Source organism: Anguilla rostrata, chromosome 6, assembly GCF_018555375.3.
Source record: "Anguilla rostrata isolate EN2019 chromosome 6, ASM1855537v3, whole genome shotgun sequence".
Lineage (NCBI taxonomy): Eukaryota > Metazoa > Chordata > Actinopteri > Anguilliformes > Anguillidae > Anguilla > Anguilla rostrata.
Window position 1 is genome coordinate 1,431,648 of NC_057938.1, and position 17,500 is coordinate 1,449,147.

At 45.8% G+C, this 17,500-nt stretch overlaps 2 protein-coding genes across 10 annotated transcripts in view; one reads left to right on the plus strand and one right to left on the minus strand.

The window, feature by feature from the left end:
- The window catches only part of LOC135258127 (interferon-induced protein 44-like), a 43,617-nt gene that overhangs the window by 21,565 nt on the left and 4,552 nt on the right, over nt 1–17,500 (plus strand). For 2 of the 5 annotated variants that reach the window (XM_064341384.1, XM_064341388.1), the window contains 7 exons: nt 9,744–10,243; nt 11,385–11,436; nt 11,720–11,915; nt 12,262–12,414; nt 12,790–12,961; nt 13,939–14,039; nt 14,400–14,996. In XM_064341384.1, coding sequence (XP_064197454.1) covers nt 9,744–10,243; nt 11,385–11,436; nt 11,720–11,915; nt 12,262–12,414; nt 12,790–12,961; nt 13,939–14,039; nt 14,400–14,591 — 1,366 coding nt within the window. In that variant the 3' untranslated portion in view covers nt 14,592–14,996. Of the gene's footprint in view, nt 1–4,677; nt 5,115–9,743; nt 10,244–11,384; nt 11,437–11,719; nt 11,916–12,261; nt 12,415–12,789; nt 12,962–13,938; nt 14,040–14,399; nt 14,997–17,500 lie in introns of those variants that run through there. The other 3 variants (XM_064341389.1, XM_064341385.1, XM_064341386.1) reach the window with 3 other exon arrangements.
- LOC135258128 (rab GTPase-activating protein 1-like) overlaps nt 1–17,500 on the minus strand; it is a 38,812-nt gene that overhangs the window by 15,422 nt on the left and 5,890 nt on the right. For 3 of the 5 annotated variants that reach the window (XR_010330873.1, XR_010330872.1, XM_064341393.1), the window contains exons 6-8: nt 17,267–17,338; nt 16,508–16,696; nt 1–131 (exon numbers count right to left, since the gene is read on the minus strand). The exon at nt 1–131 is cut by the window's left edge. Coding sequence is in view for 3 of the 5 variants with exons in the window: in XM_064341393.1 (XP_064197463.1) it covers nt 27–131; nt 16,508–16,696; nt 17,267–17,338 (366 nt within the window). In the remaining 2 variants the exon portion in view is untranslated. Of the gene's footprint in view, nt 132–15,318; nt 15,511–16,507; nt 16,697–17,266; nt 17,339–17,500 lie in introns of those variants that run through there. The other 2 variants (XM_064341394.1, XM_064341392.1) reach the window with 1 other exon arrangement.

Below are 17,500 nucleotides of genomic sequence, written 5' to 3' on the forward strand. Positions count from 1 at the left end.
ACCTATTCCCCCTGAGAGACGGAGGGTTAATGGTGCACAGGGGGAATTTTGAGGTTGCTCAGAGCTTTGGTAAACCAGTTTTGGGTGTTCTGGAATTCGCTCTCCAGCGCCCCCTTCTGGTGCTCCAAGTCCTGAGGAAACAAAGACAACCTGGTAAACGAGAGAGATGATCCACTAGCATGTGCTAAGATTCTCTCTGGTCTCCTCCCTTCAGATATGTGGTAATATTCTGTAAATATATAAATTCTGTGTGTAGCAGCGACTCCCTGCAGACACTGCGACACCACAGCTGTTAACACTGGTGTCTTCCCTTACAAAATAGCAATATACTGCTATATATTGAAATAAAATATATTATCGAGATCAGTGGACACAGTAATTATATTATTGTTGCTTTCAGATTTTTCAGTATATGCTTTCAAAAATGCATTGCGGTGAAATGTTTATCATGATATTTTCAACAACAAAAAAGTCCATACATTTACAGCATATTAAGATGTATCTTTTTTCTGTAAGGGTTGGTCAAATTCCACTTCAGCGTACCCAGTCACGCCTCTCACATAATCCATAGCCAATGCCCCTTGTTTCCCCAGACCTCCACTGTTAAAAACACTGACCAATCAGCTGTCATCTCGTCTGAGTTAAAGCTAAACAAAATAAATGAGCGAGCAGCAAATGAACTGACTCAAAAATGGCTGCCATAACCGTCCTTAAAAGACCGTTTCCGGTCATGGTCTTTAAAAGACCTTTCTGTTATCACCACTAAAAGACCGTTTCCGGTCATGGTTTTTAAAAGACCTTTCTGTTATCACCACTAAAAGACCGTTTCCGGTCATGGTTTTTAAAAGACCTTTCTGTTATCACCACTAAAAGACTGTTTCCGGTCATGGTTATTAAAAGACCTTTCTGTTATCACCACTAAAAGACCGTTTCCAGTCACAGTTATTAAAAGACCTTTCTGTTATCACCACTAAAAGACCGTTTCCAGTCACAGTTATTAAAAGACCTTTCTGTTATCCCCACTAAAAGACTGTTTCCGGTCATGGTTTTTAAAAGACCTTTCTGTTATCACCACTAAAAGACCGTTTCCGGTCATGGTTTTTAAAAGACCTTTCTGTTATCACCACTAAAAGACTGTTTCCGGTCATGGTTTTTAAAAGACATTTCTGTTACCACCACTAAAAGACCGTTTCCAGTCACAGTTATTAAAAGACCTTTCTGTTATCAACGCCACGGGGCGACATAGCTCAGGAGGTAAGACCGATTGTCTGGCAGTCGGAGGGTTGCCGGTTCAAACCCCGCCCTGGGCGTGTCGAAGTGTCCTTGAGCAAGACACCTAACCCCTAACTGCTCTGGCGAATGAGAGGCATCAATTGTAAAGCGCTTTGGATAAAAGCGCTATATAAATGCAGTCCATTTACCACTAAAAGACCGTTTCCGGTCATGGTTTTTAAAAGACCTTTCTGTTATCACCACTAAAAAAACTGTGACCTCATTCTTGTTCATGATTGGTTGACTGAGCGCCATTTGAATTGTATCCAAACTAAGAAAATACCGCTTCGCATTAATATATCATACATTTGCTTATTTATTCACCTCTGAGTTCAGGCAGGACCACTCCTCTACCAGCTCTTACACGTTCCGCGGTGCACAACACGGACAGAACGTCGGTTTCCGTGGATACCGCCCTTGGTTTACACCCCCTTCATGAATATTAATGAGATGAAACATCAAATGGGAAACTGGCAGTCTCGGTGACAGAGGGACAGACGTGTCACTGTTAGAAACGTGTAACGCGCTCTGATAAGATGGCGGCCCTCCCAAGCCGCCTCTGAAGAGCAGGCGGCAGCACTGAGGTGATGTTCACAGAACCGTCTCCGTCACACACCCTCTCACCTTGTACATTTCGATGCTCATTGGTGGTTGGTTCTCGCTTTGAAACGGCACCTTCCTCTTCATCTCGCGCTGCTTCTGATTGGGTAGCTGCTGAGGAGGGGGCGGAGAATAAGGAGGGAGGAGGCAGGAGGGAAAGTGCTGGCGCTGGAGCTAAGCAGGGGCAGGGTTAAGAGCTCTCTGATCTTTCACCCTCGCATTTCCCTCACACTCACTCACTCACCCACTCACTCAGTCACTCACTCTTACTCACTCACTCACCCACTCACACACACGCACTCACTCACCCACGCTCTCACTCACTCACCCACTCACACACACGCACTCACTCACATTCACACTCACTCACTCTCTCTCTCTCTCTCTCTCTCACCCATTAGGGAAACTCCTGGTGTGGGAATCTAATATTTGTACCTGCTCCTCTTGTCTTCAGCATAGAGAGCAGCTGAGCTCGATCGGCAGATCAGCCGAGCCCGCCCCGCCCCGCCCAGCCCCGCCCCGCCCTGCCCCAGAGCTCCGCCCCCTCGCCCCCCTCCCCCTTTGACCTCCTGGAGCTGCCGGGGGTGGCTGGCTTCCTCAGGCTGTCCCGCCCCTGCTGCTATGTGTTCCCTGGGGGGCAGGGCGACTCCGCCTTCTTCGCGGTGGACGGGTTCACCGTGCTGGTGGATGGGGGGTCGGAGCCCTGCCCCTGCTTCTGGAAGCTGGCGCGGCGCCTGGACCGCTTCGACGCCCTGCTGCTCACCCTCAAAAAAATGGCCGGGCCAAAACGGCAGTGGATATGGGCGCCAAGGGCAACAGAGAAGGAGGGGGTGGAGTCAAGACCGGGGGCAGGGCCAGGGGAGCCGACCCCAAAACGCCCAGGTCCCCAAACCAGGCTGGGACACAGGAGCAGAATACCGCGAAGAAGGACCCCTCCACTGCCAAACTGCAGAAAGACTTAAAATGGGAGGTGAAGCGGGAGGTGCGGGCGGAGGAGAACAGACAGACCGGGGTCCCAGGACGGGGGGTCAGGAGGGCCCCCTCAGGACCCACTCCCCAGGGAAGGACTGAGAGGGGGAGAAAGGATGGGGTGATCCTGAGGAGAGAGGCGGGGAACAGGGGGATGAAATGGAAGAGAAGCTCCAAGGAGTCCGGTGCCTCTGATGGAGCTGGAATCGAGCAGCGGTCAAATGAGCAGCAGTCAAACGAGCAGCAGTCAAACGAGCAGCAGTCAAATGAGCAGCAGTCAAACGAGCAGCAGTCAAATGAGCAGCCATCAAACAAGCAGCAGTCAAATGAGCAGCAATCAAACGAGCAGCAGTCAAATGAGTAGCAATAAACGAGCAGCAGAGGGGAAGAGAGACAGAGGGGAAGAGAGAATGTTTAAAAACTAAAACACTCACTGCTTACTGCAATTTGTTCATTTGGACTTTTTGTCGCTGATTGTTAACACGCTTATTTTGCTGTGGGTTATTCCTCAAGTTGGAAAAATGTGACATTATCTCATGAACTGAACTTTGGTAAAGTTGTTTCGAAAATACTTCTACATTCCTGAGGAAGCTCTTGTGGCCATACCTCATTTACTCTAGCTTTTAAGATTTTAAGAGTGGGCGACATAGCTCAGGAGGTAAGACCGGTTGTCTGGCAGTCGGAGGGTTGCCGGTTAAAACCCCGCCCTGGGCGTGTCGAAGTGTCCTTGAGCAAGACACCTAACCCCTAACTGCTCTGGCGAATGAGAGGCATCAATTGTAAAGCGCTTTGGATAAAAGCGCTATATAAATGCAGTCCATTTACCATTTACCATTTACCAACTCCAGTCCTGGAGGGGCCACAGTGCCTGCAGACTTAAATCCAGTCCTGGAGGGGCCACAGTGCCTGCAGACTTAAATCCAGTCCTGGAGGGGCCACAGTGTCTGTGGGTTTAACTCCAGTCCTGGAGGGGCCACAGTGTCTGCGGGTTTAACTCCAGTCCTGGAGGGCCACAGTGTCTGCAGGTTTAACTCCAGTTCTGTTCCATTGTGTGGATGGGCCCCATGGTCTTGTATCTGTTATTTTTCCAATTGGAGAGTTGCCTGCCGACCAAGCAAATCTGCAGATATCCAGCCTTGAGATATTTGTTTTAGAAATAAGGATGTACGGTTTGCAGAGATTGTTTTCTTTGTTTCCTCTAAACACTTAACTTTTTAAAGATGAACGCATGACATGTTAAGTTAATGGTTCATTGTATTACTTAGTCATTTTTATTGTGTCATTAATATGTATAGAAGATAAATATTGTTGTTGGTCTGGTCGTGTTGTTAGCCCTTTGTCTGGCACAGTTACTCAAATAACCCTTGTGGATGCCCTTGGGTTATCTTTCATTGTAAGTCACCCTGGAAAGCAGCTTCCGGTCCAAGAAAGTAATGCAATGTAGAACATTGGCTACAAGGGTAACCGTGATTATGGAATAGAGTGTGACTCGTAAGGACGGCTGTATTGCCCACTCGAAATTTATAAGTTCCCGCGTGATTTTACTCGGTACAATCAATGTATCAGACAATAGTTCATAAATACTGTGCATGCGCAATGCTGGATGTATCTGAATAGTCCCGTCATTTGCGGAAGTCTGTACAAAAAAGAAACGAAAAACTTTTTAACCCAGTTCATATTGTGGCGATCTTGCCTGTGTGTAACTAAATAATTGTTAGCTTGTTAGCGGTTAACTTGTCCCGCTCCGCGATCGTGTAAATACTCGTTATTTTGAATTTGTGTAGCCTGCTAGGAATCGCCTACGTAGCGCTAGCAGCCCTCGGGTTTATGATTTGCACCGTCATGTTTCTGTCATTAGTCAATTAGCCAATACTGTTGTTGTATTCCCTGCCTGTCACTGTTTTGCGTGTCTCGTGCTGCTGTTTCCCGCTGTATGTAAATTATCCGACCTTTGTGTGATGTGACGTTAAGGCTGTGTGATTGGTTAGTCCCGTTGCGCCGGGGCAGCCAATCACGGCGAACGGGGTTTGACAAAAGCAGGCTTCGCCCAGCTATGATGGTCAGTCTACGAATTACCGTTTTGAAGAGATGTCACAAATAAAGCGAAGCTCCCCGGGAGCGGTTCGAAAACAGCCAAGCCAGCCAAGCCAGTCTCTGTCTCTGCCTCTGCCTCTGTACCTTGGGAAAACCGCCACAATACCGACACCCAAAGCGAAGCCGTATTTGCTTCACCACCCGGATAGCACGCACATTGGATTCATCGTCAATAACAGGTACGTTATCTTTTATTCATCCCAGTTTTGTCTAGGAAAATACCGTTTTGTATTTGTACACTCAGAGTTCAGAAGTACTCACATATACGGACATATAAACGTACCGATTATAACGTGCCCGGCGTCGTAAGGAAGTGGTTTCGCACGGGGTCCAAAACGAAAAATCTCAAGATTGAACACAATGAACAGAAATATGAATGAACGGAAATATTTCATATGTACTCTTCTATTTGTTGTCTTGGCAAGACAAATTGACCTTAAGATGAAACGTATTTACGGGAAAACGAAAGTGATCTAAAGTTGGCACGCAGTTTGGCAAAGTGAGGCTTTTGTTTTCATTTCGCTTTTCAGAATTTTTACTTTGGTTAACGAAAGAATAGTTACACAAATAATAGCCTATAGATACCCCGAGCATATTGTCATCAATAATCAAGGTTGGACAGTAACGAAGTACATTGACTTGAGTACAGTACTTAAAGTTACAATCTCGAAGATGTCCGTTTCGTTCTCTTTGGCGGTACCAATGACGAAAAGCAGTAATTGCAGGTGTGTATTTGGACCTCACCTCCCGGAGATCCAACCGGATCCAACCAGTGTCGCCTGTGTGACGTCAGTCATTTGGCACCTGGGTCACGCCAACTATAACACTTACTATTTACTGAATAAAAAATGGTTGTTATAAAAGTAACGTTATGTACATACTCATTCCTTGTCTAACATTAGGCTAACTTAAGCTGTCTTTACGCTGCCGAGCTGGGTTAAAATGCTGTAGCAGACCTGGGGTAGAATTAGTGATGATCAATTTCCACAGACGTTCTTTATCCACCTTTTGCCCGGTATGAACATCTTTATACTGCAGAGAAGAATCCGCGGGATTTGCTGTGGTTCATGTAATTATGTATCTCGTGCACAATAAACACTGTCGTTCTCGTGAATGATTGTTGTGTGATATTTTTGAAACCCCGCCATGCAAAATGTTACAACTCGCCGCTGGCTGGTCTGTCAGCATCCGCCATCAGACCCCTGCAGCTCATCCAGAATGCTGCAGTGCGTCTGGTCTACAACCTCCCCAGACATTCCCATGTCACCCCCCTGCTCACTGACCTCCACTGGCTGCCTGTTATGGCTCGCATCAAATTTAAGACCTTGGTGCTTGCATACCAGGCAGCTAAGGGGTCAGCACCAGGGTAAGTCCAGAGGATCATCAGACCCTACACACCAGCCAGACCTCTCCGTTCTGCCACCTCTGGACGCTTGGCACCTCCCCCTCTTCGCATCTGTACTTCCCGCTCCCGTCTGCTGTCTGTCCTGGCCCCTCGCTGGTGGAATGACCTCCCCATGGCGGTCAGAACAGCAGAGAATCTTACCACCTTCAAATGCAGACTAAAGACTCATCTCTTCAGGCTGCACCTCTCCCCACCCCTCCCTAGCCTATAGTTTAGCTCAATGTACCTAGTTAGGATAATACGATTATGTTAGTTTATTTGGCAGGATTGTTGTTGTTGTTGTTTTTGTCTGATTAGGCAAATGTAATTCCAGTGCTAGTTTGTACTTGGTAGGATTCTTGCTTGCTGAACAGCTTACTCTACAGGGTTGGAGTCCTGATCGATGTGGTCACTTCTGGCACTACGATCCTTACTTCACTCTAGTGTGTTTCTTTTGCACCTCTACACCGTGAACCAATGCACTTGTTGTACGTCGCTCTGGATAAGAGCGTCTGCTAAATGCCTGTAATGTAATGTAATGTAATACCCCTGGTGTTTCTGGTCTTGCTAGCTAAACCGTTCGAGAATAAAGCTGAACTGGGTGTTAAATTAGCAATCAGAACAACAAGAATAAAACAAAAACAAAGGAGATTTCATCAAAAAAGGGCATCAAGGCTGAAGGAACATATGAGAAAGCGTAATAAAATAACTCAAATCCATACTGCCGTATTTTTTATTTAGTTTTCTCCGGCTTTACATCTTTACACTGAAATCAGACCGGCTCTGCTCCACCTATACCCCGGGTTAATGCTCTGTGTAGAGATGGCTTTATTCCGATCATTATAATATTACATTACATTACATTACATTACAGGCATTTGGCAGACGCTCTTATCCAGAGCGACGTACAACAAAGTGTATAACCATAACCAGGAACAAGTATGACGAAACCCCTAGAGAGAAGTACCGGTCCAAGTGCAGGGAACAACCGCATAGTTCAACTTGGACCCTGATGGTTAAACTGATTAACACTAACAACGAGAACGGCAACAACGCAATCTATGGAAAAAATACAAGTAGTCGTTAAGACAGTTAATGAACCTAAGTCACCTACGAAACAGCTGCCTAGTTACAACCCTAAGCTTAGTCATTTACAGGGGGGGAAGGGAGGGATGGGGAGAGGTGCAGCCTGAAGAGGTGAGTCTCTTCAGTCGTCGTTTGAAATGGGTCAGTGTCTCAGCTGTTCTGACCTCCACAGGGAGGTCATTCCACCATCGTGGTGCCAGAACAGACAGGAGACGTGTTCTGGAAGTGCAGGTGCGAAGAGGGGGAGGTGCTAGGCGTCCTGAGGTAGCAGAACGGAGGGATCTGGCTGGCATGTAGGGTTTGAATATCTTGTGGAGGTATGCTGGGGCTGATCCCTTGACTGCCTGGTATGCTAGGAATATAATATATAATATACTGATGAACAGATGCCTGGGGTTTCAAAAGATCCAGCTTGTCAAATCGCCAAGTGCAGTTAGAACGTTTACAATCAGACGTCTTGGAATTTTGCAAGTTGCATCCGTCTTGTTGCGAATCATTGATCTGAACTGACCTTTAGTTAGCTACATTGCAACGTTGCAACAAAACCAATCACAGTAGCCTACTCCTAATACGCTGTCGATCAAGTTCAAAGTGCTTGCTTGTTGCACCAGTGGTTGAACAGTCCAATTTGAACTTGGCGGTGGTAATTATGGCGACGGCAGAAGATAAGGATGATTCTTCGCCACCAGAGCACCCATGGCCATATCTCAAGTCCATGTTTGAGATTTGTGAAATTCAAAAAGATTCATATTGTTTTAAATGTTTTCTCTGCTTACTGCGCACGAACTACATCGCTGCATTCAAAAACTTGCCATCCAACCTGAAAAAGCATGTCGAGGCTACGTTAGCCCGTTTGCTAATTATGAAGTTGTCTGAGCTTGTAGTGGTTGCAGTTTTTATGCTAGGATTGGTCAAATGAAATTTTATAGAATTTGAGCGAAGGGTCATCCAACTGTTTCACATTTCAGGCAATGCTATCTATCATCAGGGGTTAAATTGGGGGTGGATGGCGCCCACCCACCTTTGGTAAATAAATAAATAATTTTGACCGGTAGTTTTACAAATAACTATGACAATCCAGTCCATGTAGGCTCCAGTCCATGTGTTCCCTCTAGCCAGTTACTTGCTCAACCAAAATTCCGAAGACCTGGTGCTGACGGAGTGTGAGGTGTACAGAGTGGAGGGTGAGCCCTTAAAAAAAAATGTACTTTTGAATACTTAAGTATTTTTAAAAGCAAGTACTCCAGTACTTTAACTCAAGTAAAAATATGACTGAACAACTTTCACTTGTAGTGGAGTAATATTTGACCAGGGGTATCTATACTTTGACTCAAGTAATGGAGTTGTGTACTTTGTCCACCACTGTCAATAATCACTGCGTAATGGCTTTACACTGCGTTCCTTTAAACCATTTGAGGCGTAAAATCAGAAATACGGTATAATAATGTTTGTAACGTAACATTCTGATGCTAAATGTAACAGTCGCTGCTTGTACCTGAAAGCAGTGCTGTTCTGGAACAGCGATTTAGAACTCTTTAAAAAAAACATTCAGTCAACAGGAGATGCACGCACAGGAATAACGGGTATTTTTTTTCTGGGACTAGTTTCCTTATTGACGCGTCTTCGTAGATGATTGCCTGTTCAAGGTCGTACTTCCTGCTCCACCAAATACGTTTCAAAATTCCCCATTCCACCTGATCCACGACTTAATTTCATTTTGGAGCTTGTGGCCCCAGTGATGTAAATTAGAGGAATAGTTCACTTTGGGTTTTTAAATAAATATAATTTCAGTTTTAGTGTATGTTTTTGATTAGCCCAGACAGGTTTGTTTGCAATAAAGTTCATTTTCAATATTTAGAGAAGTTTCTAAAAACTGACATAAAAAACCTGACAATGAGTTGCGTTGTTGATGTAAAGAGACGCATACTACACGTTACATTATGAGGGCACACACACACACACACACACACTTGTATGTAATGTAAATGTAAATATGAATATAAATGTTAATATATAAAAATATAAATATATAAATGTAAATGTATAAAAAATAAATGTAAATGTATATAAATATAAGTGTAAATGTAAATGTAAATATATATAAATATAAATGTATAAAGAATATAATTGTAAATGTAAATATAAATGTAAATGTATAAAGAATATATATATGTATAAAGAGTATAATTGTAAATATAAATAAATATAAATGTAAATATAAATATATAAAAATATAAATGTATAAAGAATATATATGAATGTATAAAGAGTATAATTGTAAATATAATATAAATGTAAGTATAAATATATATATATATAAATGTAAATGTTCCCGCAGCCTCCAACCAACCATGAGTTCTGTCAGATCCGCCCTTTCCCGCGAGCAGGAGAAGCAGCTGGGCTTCCTCCTTGGCCACGCACGGCTGAGCCTGCTGTACAAGGGCAGCGTTCACGGCTACACCGCCGCCGCTTTCCATGGCCGGTGCGACCTGCAGGGCCCGACCGTGGTGGTGGCCTACAATGGCGCCGGCTTCGTCTTCGGCGCCTTCACCAGCAAGGACTACACCCAGCGCGGGCAGGTCATCGCCGACGACAAGGCCTTCCTGTTCAGCTTCCGGGAGGGGGACGGTGGGAAGAGCCCCCTCCGCATCACGCCCAAGAGCGATGCCCAGGCCTTCACAGACGGGAACACGGGGCCCAATTTCGGCTCGCTGGTCTTCCTGAACGGGAACCAGGCGGCGGTCGCCAGCAATCCCGGGACGTTCTACAATTTTGAGGCGGCAGAGCTGCATGGCGGGGACCTGGTGCTGACGGAGTGTGAGGTGTACAGAGTGGAGGGTGAGCCCTTAAAAACGCACCGGAGAGATACTGCAACTTTCACTCAGTATATATATATATATATATATACATTGTAATGCATTGCGGGTGCAGTGGGTGGCACTGTCGCCTCACTGCAAGAAGGTCCTGGGTTCGAATCCCAGCCTGGGCCTTTCTGTGTGGAGTTTGCATGTGTCCACGTGGGTTTCCTCTGGGTACTCCAGTGTCCGCCCACAATCTGAAAACATGTAGGTAGGGTAATTGGAGAGTCTAAATTACCCATAGGTACAAGTGTGTGAGTGAATGGTGAGTGAATGTGTGTGTGCTCTGTGATATATTGCAAATATGTAGTTATTTAGTACTATTATATTCATGCATATCTCACTATCCCATAGGCCAAAGCAGAAATATATTTAGCAATATATATTTTTTTACATGATTAAATATAATATTGTACTTAACATAAATGAGAGTATGTCGTCCATTTCAAGTAAAGGGTTCTTGTTTTACAGACTGGTAAAATATACCAATATACTGCCCATTAAAGCAGAGCCCAGGGGCCTTTCTACAATAATAAGATTAAGTATTATTTTAAAAATCCTGACCCAGCAATCAGAAGGATGCACTCTCACCCCGCTCTCCATAATTAAATAGCCTTAATTATGCAGTTGGTGATTCAGGAACTCAATCTCGCACACATGCAGACACAATCGCATCACTTGCAAACGGAATGGTTGGCTATGATCAGCATTTGATACGTTTGAATTTTAACTGGAATTGAACATATCCTCCTGATACAAATTCATGCACATGTATTTAATTAACATTCAGTGCAGTTAACAATGTATTTCGCCACATTGCACAAGTAGCGTATCTACATTTTGAAGGCTAGTGAAAGCTCATCCTTCGAAATAATTAAATGTTGAAAATGTCATCAGTATAGCCTGCCACTGTCATTAAATGTGTGCCCATATATTGGATCTCCATGTATGGGAAATATATTTGTGTTGTGTAAGGGATCATTGTGATGATTGACGCAGCTCTTAGTCATTATTCTGATTAGCTAATCAAAATTGCTCAGGGTTCGACTGTGTTTCCCTCTTAGTCATTATTCTGATTGGCTAATCAGATTGCTCAGGGTTCGACTCTGTTTCTCTCTTAGATCTTGGAAGCCTTCTGGAGAAGCCTTGGAGAAATGTCCTCTGGAGTTCTGAGTAAGCAGCCATTTTACTAATGTCTGAGTCGGGCTGGGATTGGTTAATACTGAAGCTAAGCAGGGCTGGGATTGGTTAATACTGAAGCTAAGCAGGGCTGGGCTTGGTTAGTGTTGAAGCTAAGCAGGGCTAGGCTTGATTAGTATCGTAAAAGGTTAGCCAGTTAGCATGGTCTATCCTACACTAGGGCAGTTTCTCTGCCTTCTTAATCTCTCCATCTCTTCCTCCATCTCTCCGTCTCTCCCTCCACCCCTCCATCTCTCCGCTCCATCTCTCACTGCAGGATGAAGAAGGAGCTGATGGAGTTTGTGAGGAACTACAAGCCCATAATGAACGCCGTGCGGCAGGCTCGCATCCTGCTCATTGGGCCGGTCGGCGTCGGCAAGTCCAGCTTCTTCAACTCCATAAACTCCATCTTTTGGGGTCATGTGACTAGCCAGGCCATCGCGGGCAGTACCGCAAAGAGTCTGACTACCCAGGTACATCAATCAACCAATCAATCAGTCAATCATACTTCCTCAATCAATTACATTCAGTCAATCAGTGAATCAATCATACCCATTCTCGCTAATCAATCATTCTAGCTTAATGAATCACTGTCAATAATAATCAATCAGTCAGTCATATTCATTCAATCAACGAATCAGTTAATCACCACTCAGTGAATTCAAACTCTCACTCTCTAAGTTTATATATCAGCCACTTCTCACAAAGAGAATTAGATATAAGTACAGCATTTGGGTTTCCTTTGGCAAAGGTGCACATCATTTGCCATCATGCTGTGACCTGTGACCTGTTACCTGTACCCTGTGACCTGTCCTTCAGTTCCGCAGCTACCAGGTCAAGGCTGGGAGGGAGGGCAAGCCCCTCCCCTTTGTCATGTGTGACACTATGGGATTGGAGGAAGCCACAGGGGAGGGGCTTCACTTGGATGACATCACAAGCGTTCTGAGAGGCCACGTTATGGACAGGTACCAGGTGAGGACTCTGAAGCTGTTCATCGCTGATAAATTCATAGTTTAAAGGCATGCTGCGCAGGATCTTTTAGCCTTGCTGCGGTCCTGTGTGTGCAATCAAAGAAGTCTCCTCCTCCGTCCTCAGCCCCGCCCACTCACCCACGATTTTATATTTCATATTTTATATCCATTTTTATATCATTTTTATTTTTATATCTCTGTTTTTTAGGACAAGCAGTTCTAAAATGGACTCTGCTTTTTGAACGAGCCCTGCTGGTTCTTCGCTTGTGTTCCGTTTTGCCTCCCTGTACTTTCCAGTGCTTGTACATCTCTGCCATTGCAGTAGCTTGCTGTCTGTCTGTCTCTGTCTGACTGTCTGTCTGTTTTCTCCTCTCAGTTCAACCCCTCAGTGCCGCTGCAGCCGGACTCGCTGGGGTATCGTAAGAGCCCCGCCCTCGGGGACATGGTCCACTGCGTGGTCTACGTTCTGGACGGCGGCAAGGTCAGGCAGATGAAGCCCAAGCTGCTGGAGAAACTGCATGACATTCGGCGCAGGGTCAATCTGATGGGTGAGCCACTGATAGGCGACGGGCACACCCCCAAACACACTAAACACACTGATAGGCCGAGAAACATGCCAATCCTAACACGACACACCCCCAAACATACTAAACACACTGTGATAGGCCCAGAAACATGCCTGTCCTAACACGACACACCCCCAAACACACTAAAGACACTGTGATAGGCCCAGAAACATGCCAACCCTAGCATAACATACCCCCAAACACACTAAACACACTGTGATAGGCCCAGAAACATGCCAGCCCTAGCCTAACATACTCCCAGACACACTAAACACACTGTGATAGGCCCAGAAACATGCCAGCCCTAGCATAACATACCCCCAGACACACTAAACACACTGTGATAGGTCCAGGAACATGCCTATCCTAACACGACACACCCCCAAACACGCTAAACACTCTGTGATAGGCCCAGAAACATGCCTATCCTAGCACAACACACCCCCAAACACACTAAACACACTGTGATAGGCCCAGGAACATGCAAAGACTGGAAAGGGTTACAAAGCCATTTCTGAGGCTCTGGGACCGCACCAAAACTACAGCGAGAGTCATTATCTCCAAACGGAGAACACTTGGACCAGCGGTGAATCTTCCAGGAGTGGCCGGCCTGCCAACATTCCTCCAAGGGTGCAGCGACAACTCACCCAAATCACAAAAGGCCCCAGAAGAACAGCCAAAGAAATGCAGGCCTGTCTAGCCTCAGCTAAAGTCAAGAGTCCATGACTCCACAATAAGAAAGAAACTGGGCAAAAATGGGATTCATGGTGGATTCTAAAGATCTCACAAATAAGTAGTAATCAGGAAGAGGGAAACAGTTTTACAGCACTGTTTGTGTGACAGGTGTTTTACATGTACAGGTGTGAATGTGTGACAGGTGTTTTGCATGTACAGGTGTGGCATAGGTGTGAATGCGGCAGGTGTTTTACATGTATGGCCCTGTGTAATGCGTTGTACAGGTGTTCCCCAGCTGGTGCTCATGACCAAGGTGGACGAGGCGTGCCAGCACGTGGGCACGGATCTGAAGCAGGTGTACCACAGTCACTACATCCAGAGGAAGGTGAGCTTTAGTGCTTCAGACTAAAGGCATGTTCATATCAAACAGCCCCCAGCTGATCAGACCTTTTCAAGGTGCAGCTGTTCAGTGTGAAACAGAGTTTTCCAGGCAGCTGCTGCAGTCTTTGAGATTCAGCACATTAGATCCTGAGTGTGTGTGCGCGTGTGTGTGTGTGCGTGTGTGTGTGCGTGTGTGTGTGTGCGTGTGTGTGTGTGTGTGTGTGTGTGTGTGTGTGTGTGTGTGTGCGTGTGTGTGTGTGTGCGTGTGTGCGTGTGTGTGTGTGTGTGTGTTCGTGGGCTCAGCCTCTTCCTCCCTGTCTCCGTTGCTGCTGCTGCCGGGTGGTCATGTGACCGGGCTGGGCAGGTGGAGGAGTTGGGCCTGCTCCTGGGGATCCCCATGTCCTGCATCATCCCGGTGAAGAACTACAGCCAGGAGCTGGACCTGGACCAGAACAACGACATCCTGCTGCTCACCGCCATCCAGCAGATGCTGAGGTTCACCGACAACTACTTCGACGACATCTACCAGGGGGAGGACGAGGAGAGCAGGGGATAGGCTGGCCTGCCCCGCCCCCTCTGTGTGTCTGAGCATCTGGAGGAGGGCCGGCCCGAGGGGGTCAGTGACCCCAAAAAAGTACTCCAACGTTTAAAAAAATATGAATTGAATTGTGTCGCATAGGGATGTTTGTGGCTGAATTACATTTCTTGCACAAATGTAGACCACCAATCATGTGCAGGGGCATAACGTGAATCTAACCAATCACGAGGGAGAGTGGCATAAAATATTCACAAAGCAAGTATTTGTGGAAATATAAGAGGGAAGCAAACAGATTATCATAATTAAAATGGCTTCTCCACACAGTAAGCCCCACATGTGCTTTTGCAGCTTGGCTTTACTGAATCTCTGTAACCTTGCCGATGTTTCTGTCAGATAAATAAATAAATGGTACATTTGACAGTATGCAATGCAAAGGGTTTTTATTGTGATTGTCTGTGCAAAGGGAAGCAAACAGCTTGGAGTTTTTTTTTTTAATAAACTTTTATTTCTTCCAGCAGCTCTTCAGTTGTCTTTTTAGCTGTCACCTCACACCACAGAAACACTGATGTCACAAGACTGGCTGTGATGTCACTGAAAATTGGCTGTGATGTCATACAAAATTCAGCTGTGATTATTATTATTATTATTATTATTATTATTATTGCCTAATTCTTAAGGCATTGCCCCATGTGATGTTACCCCATTAAAGACAATGTTCACTTCATAAAATGTGTGAAAGGGGGCAGAGATCCCTGGTCCACGCACATACATACACACACACGTACACACACACTCTGTGCAGTGAGACCTATTCCCCCTGAGAGACGGAGGGTTAATGGTGCACAGGGGGAATTTTGAGGTTGCTCAGAGCTTTGGTAAACCAGTTTCGGGTGTTCTGGAATTCGCTCTCCAGCGCCCCCTTCTGGTGCTCCAAGTCCTGAGGAAACAAAGACAACCTGGTAAACGAGAGAGATGCTCCACTAGCATGTACTAAGATTCTCTCTGGTCTCCTCCCTTCAGATATGTGGAAATATTCTGTAAATATATAAATTCTGTGTGTAGCAGCGACTCCCTGCAGACACTGCGACACCACAGCTGTTAACACTGGTGTCTTCCCTTACAAAATAGCAATATACTGCTATATATTGAAATAAAATATATTATCGAGATCAGTGGACACAGTAATTATATTATTGTTGCTTTCAGATTTTTCAGTATATGCTTTCAAAAATGCATTGCGGTGAAATGTTTATCATGATATTTTCAACAACAAAAAAGTCCATGCATTTACAGCATATTAAGATATATCTCTTTTCTGTAAGGGTTGGTCAAATTCCACTTCAGCGTACCCAGTCACGCCCCTCACATAATCCATAGCCAATGCCCCTTGTTTCCCCAGACCTCCACTATTAAAAACACTGACCAATCAGCTGTCATCTCGTCTGAGTTAAAGCTAAACAAAATAAATGAGTGAGCAGCAAATGAACTGACTCAAAAATGGCTGCCATAACCGTCCTTAAAAGACTGTTTCCGGTCATGGTCTTTAAAAGACCTTTCTGTTATCACCACTAAAAGACTGTTTCCGGTCATGGTCTTTAAAAGACCTTTCTGTTATCACCACTAAAAGACTGTTTCCGGTCATGGTTTTTAAAAGACCTTTCTGTTATCACCACTAAAAAAACATTTCCAGTCACAGTTATTAAAAGACCTTTGTGGTTATGGTCACTAAGAAGACCGTTTCCAGTCACAGTTATTAAAAGACCTTTGTGGTTATGGTCACTAAGAAGACCGTTTCCAGTCACAGTTATTAAAAGACCTTTGTGGTTATGGTCACTAAGAAGGCCGTTTCCAGTCACTGCTCGTGGTTACGGTCATTAATGTGCCGGATGAGGTCACAGTCACTGAGATGTGGGTTGTCACGGTAACGTACAGACCTGGATCCTGCACTCTGCCTCCACAAGCTGTATTTTGACCTGGGCCAGTTCCTGCTCCAGGTCCTTCTGTCGAGACTGCAGCGCGCCGGTCTTCAGGCCCGGGTTCGAGCCCCGCCCCTCTGAGGGTGGCCGGAGCTGCCCCACCTCGTCAAAAACCACCTGGCAGTGCTCACAGTCCCCCACCAGGCTCTGCAGCAAAGAGGACACAGGTGAGCTCACAGGAGAGGAGGTCTACAGGTGAGCCCACAGGAGAGAGGAGGAGGTCTACAGGTGAGCTCACAGGAGAGGAGGTCTACAGGTGAGCCCACAGGAGAGAGGAGGAGGTCTACAGGAGCTCACAGGAGAGGAGGTCTACAGGTGAGCTCACAGGAGAGAGGAGGAGGTCTATAGGAGCTCACAGGAGAGAGGAGGAGGTCTACAGGTGAGCTCACAGGAGAGAGGAGGAGGTCCACAGGTGAGCTCACAGGAAAAAGGAGGAGGTCCACAGGTGAGCTCACATGAGAGAGGAGGAGGTCTACAGGTGAGCTCACAGGAGAGGAGGTCTTCAGTAGAGATCACAGAAGGAGGAATCAGGAAAATAGCAGTATGGGTTTAACTCACATTTACTAATCCTAAATTCTACTTAATACTAAATAGAACTATAACAAGTCCACAGTAGCTGTGCTCAGGAGCGGAGGCGGGTGCTTCCTCAGCCATGGCTGCAGGTCCTCCACTGCAGAAGAAGAATGAGGTGACACTGAATAAAGCTGCTGATCCCACCTTCACCCGGTCCAGCTCTGCCTTGGCCTGGCCCTCCTCAGTTTCCAACCTGGAGCTCAGCTGTGAGCAGATCTACAACACAGAAGAAAAGCACGTACCTGTTTGTACTGAGCCCTAATGGTGGTCATGTACCTGTTTGTACTGAGCCATAATGGTGGTCATGTACCTGTTTGTACTGAGCCATAATGGTGGTCATGTACCTGTTTGTACTGAACCATAATGGTGGTCATGTAC